Below are 5,329 nucleotides of genomic sequence, written 5' to 3' on the forward strand. Positions count from 1 at the left end.
TCTCTCTCCCCCTCACTCTCACCCTCTCTCTCTTTCCTCCCCCCCCCCCTCACCCACCATCCTCTTCTCCTGCTCCCAACCCTCCTCTCCCTCTTGCCCCCCTCTCTGTGTTTCTGTCTCTCTCTCTGTCTCTGCCCCTTCTCTCTCTGCCCTCACTCTGATCCCCTCCCCCCTCTAGATGTGACTGCAAGTTGGGGGCTATGCGTCAGTAGATACGGTGGTTATGGGGGTAAAAGGAGCAAATTAATAATATTAATATTATATCAATGGGGGGTAATTAGCGGGAGTGCGGGGGTGGGGGGGGGGATAGTTAGTGTGTGTGACGCTGCATGCCGCCTTCCCCCCCACAACCGCACGTTGGGGGAACAGACCCAACGGGTCTGCACTTGGTCTAGTATATGGTTAAAAGTCTCCGAATGACCATCTCATCCCTATCACTTATTGTACGGTTCTTTCTCTGAAATTGTATCCGCATGTGTTTTCTTGCAGCAAATGTGGTGACGGTGGGAATCCTTTCCCAGGGAAGGTGTGGTCTCTCCAGCTGCGTCAGTAGTTACCTCGTGTCCATGGCGGTGACGGATCTGCTGGTCATCATCACCGCGGTGATACTCAGCCGGATTAGCGTCACTTACGCGGCGGGCAGTTTCCTGTCAATTACCCCGGTGTGCAGCCTGAGCAGTGTCCTGATTTATGCGGCCAGGGATAGTTCCGTCTGGTTGACGGTGGCTTTCACTTTCGACCGATGTGTCGCCATTGCCTACCAGAAACTTAAAACAACTTACTGTACACAGAGGTCAGCAGCCGTGGTTATTGGCCTGGTCTGCGCTTTCAGCTGTTTGAAGAACATCCCATTTTATTTTATCTACATGCCATCCTACGTAATTAATGGCGTCCCCTGGTACTGTAACGTGAAGTCAACCTTTTACAATTCTCCAATATGGAAGGCCTTTGACTGGATCGATTGCATTCTCACCCCTTGGCTCCCATTCATCCTGATCCTGCTGCTCAACGCTCTGACGGTCAGGCACATCCTGTTCGCCAGCAGAGCCCGCAGGAGGCTTCGGGCGGGCGGGCCGGTAGACAACCGGAGCGACCCGGAAACTGAGAGCCGGAAGAAGTCGATCATCTTACTCTTCGCCATTTCCGGGAGTTTCATCCTCCTGTGGATGACGTACGTTGCGAACTTCCTCTACGTTGAAATCACCAAAGACAACTATTCCGCTGGCTTCAACTTCAGAGACCCCAAGTTTGTTTTCCGTGAAGTGGGCAACATGTTGCAGCTCCTGAGTTCCTGCTCCAACACCTGTATTTATGCCGTGACCCAGACCAAATTTAGACAGCAGCTGAAGAATCTGGTCAAACTTCCTCTCCGTCTGTGTTTTCATTGATATTTTAAAAAAAAGCTGCTGCACAGATTAGGTGCACGGCTTCAGAGAATTGTAACTGAAAACCGAGGCCCTACATGTTCCTCTCAGTCCATTCTCCATGGCTTCTAACTATCTTCCTTCTAATGCTGGTTCAACTCCATGCTGAATGATCCGATAGCGCTGTTTGCACTTCTCATGCTGCCCCCTTTCTAGAGACACGCTCAGACTAGAATATTCCGTCTTTATTACATCCGTGCGAAAGACAAATCAATTCATCAATCAATCAAAAGAATGACTTGAAACGTTGCCTTACCCATGTCCTCATGAGATGCCACGTCATCTACTGGGTTACTTCAACATGTTATATTCTTCACAAGATTCCAGCATTTGCAGTTCCTTATTTCCCAGTCCACAATAAAGCTGCTTAAGTTTAGTTCACCGGTTCTCACGGAAAATATTGCCGCGTATTATCTATCTATCTATCTATCTATCTATCTATCTATCTATCTATCTATCTATCTATCTATCTATCTATCTATCTATCTATCTATCTATCTATCTATCTATCTATCTATCTATCTATCTATCTATCTATCTATCTATCTATCTATCTATCCATCTATCCATCTATCCATCTATCCATCTATCCATCTATCCATCTATCCATCTATCTATCTATCTATCTATCTATCTATCTATCTATCTATCTATCTATCTATCTATCTATCTATCTATCTGTCTATCTGTCTATCTGTCTATCTGTCTATCTGTCTATCTATCTATCTATCTATCTATCTATCTATCTATCTATCTATCTATCTATCTATCTATCTATCTATCAATCTATCTATCTATCTATCTATCTATCTATCTATCTGTCTGTCTGTCTGTCTGTCTGTCTGTCTGTCTATCTGTCTGTCTATCTATCTATCTATCTATCTATCTATCTATCTATCTATCTATCTATCTATCTATCTATCTATCTATCTATCTACCTATCTACCTATCTACCTATCTACCTATCTGTATGTCTATCTGTCTATCTGTCGGTCTGTCTGTATATCTATCTATCTGTCTTTCGGTCTGTCTTTCTGTCTGTCTCTCTGTCTGTTCCTTTGTCTGTCATCCTATTTGTCTGTTAATCTGTATCAGCCTGTCTGTAAATCCATCTATGGTTGATCTTTATGCATTCTTTGTGATTTTTTTATTGTTAATGCCGCAGTGTTTTGTTGGCCCGTCTTTATTACTCGTGACCCTGCGCTCGCCACATACTGTATAAATGTACAGTACGGACAGAGAGCAATGCAAATACGGAATATAGAGACAAAAAACTGGAGTAACTCAGCGAGACAGACAGCATCTGTGGAGAGATAAAACTGGGTGACGTTTCGGGTCGAGGCCCTTCTTCAGACTGGTTAGGGATAAGGGAAACGAGAGATATAGAGGGTGATGTGGAGAGATAAAGAAGAACGAATGAAAGATATGCAAAGTAACGATGTTTAAGGAAACAGGCTCTTTGTAGGGATCAAATGAGAAGCTAGTGCGACTTGGGTGGGGGAGGTATAGAGAGAGAGGGAATGCCGGGGAAACCTGAAGTGAGATAAATCAATATTCATACCACTGGGCTGTAAGCTGCCCAAGCGAAATATGAGATGCTGTTCCTCCAATTTGGGTTTAGCCTCACTCTGACAGTGGAGGAGTCTGAGGACAGAAAGGTCTGTGTGGGAATGGGAAGGAGAATTAAAGTGTCCAGCAACGGGGAGATCCGGTTGGTTCACGCCGGCTGAGCGAAGAGACTGTAAGTTTACCTATTCTGCAATGAACACGCACTGCCAACGATTCGGCTGGGTTTGACACCGACACCAGAAGAAAAAAATGAGTTGCGTCACAACTGCTCTTGCAGCTGATATCTAGCAAATCGGCAACAAAGATGATTTTGACGTCAATCCAACCGCCCGTGCAAAATAATCTACTGTATGGAACCACATGCTATTCGATTGTGTGAATTTATTTGCAGTACATTTATTTTTAGTGCTGTGTGGATCATTATAGCTATACAAAATAAATCATTTGTGGAGCGTCCAATCACTCCAGCCTTCCTTCAAGGAGACAGGACCCTGGTTTCGGAGCAAACCATTCTGTCTCTTGTGCCATAGGCTTAGCCATCATACCAAATACCACATAAGTAGTCCGTAAATTGATATTTACCTCAGATTTTCCTTACCCCCTCAGATACCCCCACCTCCATCCCCGCCTCTGCAGCTCGCGTTGCACACCAAGTTATGAAACTGAAAAATAATTACAACCTAGTAATAGAGTCACAGATTAATTCAGTTAATTCAGTGGAGACATGTCCTTCCGTTAAACTTGCTAGGCCGAGAAACATGTCCCATCCATGTCAGTCTCACCTGCCTGCGTTCCACCCACATCGCTCTACGCCTGTCCTATCCATGTACCTGTCTAATTGTTTCTTAATCGCGATAGTCCCTGCCTTAAATACCTCCGGCATTTCGTTCTATATACCCACCACCCTTTGTGTGAAAATACATTCTTGCCATACAGGGAGTACAGAGAAGGTTCACCAGACTGATTCCTGGGATGTCAATACTTTCATATGAAGAAAGACTGGATAGAATCGGCTTGTACCCGCTAGAATTTAGAAGATTGAGGGGGGACCCTAACCCTAAACGTACACAATTATTAAGGGGTTGGACAGGCTAGATGCAGGAAGACTGTTCCCGATGTTGGGGAAGTCCAAAACAAAGGGTCACAGTTTCAGGATAAGGGGGAAGTCTTTTAGGACCGAGATGAGAAAAACATTTTTCACACAGAGAGTGGTGAATCTGTGGAATTCTCTGCCACAGAAGGTAGTTGAGGACAGTTAATTGGCTATATTTAAGAGGAAGTTAGATGTGGCCCTTGTGGCTAAAGGGATCAGGGGGTATGGAGAGAAGGCAGGTACAGGATACTGAGTTGGATGATCGGCCGTGATCACATTGAATGGCGGTGCAGGCTCGAAGGGCCGAATGGCCTACTCCTGCGCCTATTTTCTATGTTTCTGTTTCTAAAAGGATACCCCTCAGATTCCAATTAATTTTCCCAATTCACCTTAAAACTTAGTCCTCTGGTTTTCGATTCCCCTACTCTGTGCAAGAGATTTTGTGCGTCTACCGGAACTATTCCTCTCATTAGTATATACACGTCTATAAGATAACCCCTCGTGCTGATGGGAGTTTATAACATTACGATTCATACATATATTTTTGCCACGGTTGAAATGTCAAAGACTAGAGGCCATTAAGTTTAAAGGCACAATGCTAAAAGGGGATGCGCGGGTTAGGTAATTCAGACCGAGGGTGGTAGGTGCATAACATAGAAACATAGAAACATAGAAAATAGGTGCATGAGTAGGACATTAGGCCCTTCGAGCCTGCACCGCCATTCGATATGATCATGGCTGATCATCCAACTCAGTATCCCATCCATGCCCTCTCTCCATACCCCCTGATCCCTTTCGCCACAAGGGCTACATCTAATTCCCTCTTAGATATAGCCAATGAACTGGCCTCAACTACCTTCTGTGGCAGAGAATTCCACAGATTCACCTCTCTCTGTGTAAAAAATTAATTTCTCATCTCGGTCCTAAAAGACTTCCCTCTTATCCTTAAACTGTGACCCCTGGTTCTGGGTTTCCCCAACATCGGGAATAATCTTCCTGCATCTAGCCTGTCCAACCGCTAAACGCGCTGCCAGGGTTGAACGTGACATTTAAGGGGGGTTTAGATTGGCAGAGACGGAGGTGGAATGTACCATGCCTAGGCAGACACGGTTGGTATATCTTGGTTCAGGTTCAGCAAAGACAATACGGATCCAAGGGCCTGTTTCTGTTCTGTACTTGTCTATGTTTTAACCGATACGACTACGACATCCAATCACAACTATAAACCCAACGAGAAGGAACC

The 5,329-nt window shown here is 44.9% G+C and overlaps 1 protein-coding gene across 1 annotated transcript; it reads left to right on the top strand.

The window, feature by feature from the left end:
• The first annotated feature begins 473 nt into the window (after positions 1-473).
• On the top strand, positions 474-1,388 carry LOC116981473 (neuromedin-U receptor 2-like). Its single transcript, XM_033034525.1, has one exon. It carries the CDS (start codon positions 474-476, stop codon positions 1,386-1,388), a length of 915 nt encoding a protein of 304 aa, XP_032890416.1.
• Positions 1,389-5,329: the final 3,941 nt, after the last annotated feature.

The sequence above is a fragment of the Amblyraja radiata genome, chromosome 15, assembly GCF_010909765.2.
Source record: "Amblyraja radiata isolate CabotCenter1 chromosome 15, sAmbRad1.1.pri, whole genome shotgun sequence".
Taxonomy (NCBI): Eukaryota; Metazoa; Chordata; class Chondrichthyes; order Rajiformes; family Rajidae; genus Amblyraja; species Amblyraja radiata.

Bases quoted from the DNA above. Each gene is read 5' to 3' on its own strand.
- LOC116981473 (XM_033034525.1), top strand. From the start codon at position 474: ATGTGTTTTCTTGCAGCAAATGTGGTGACGGTGGGAATCCTTTCCCAG.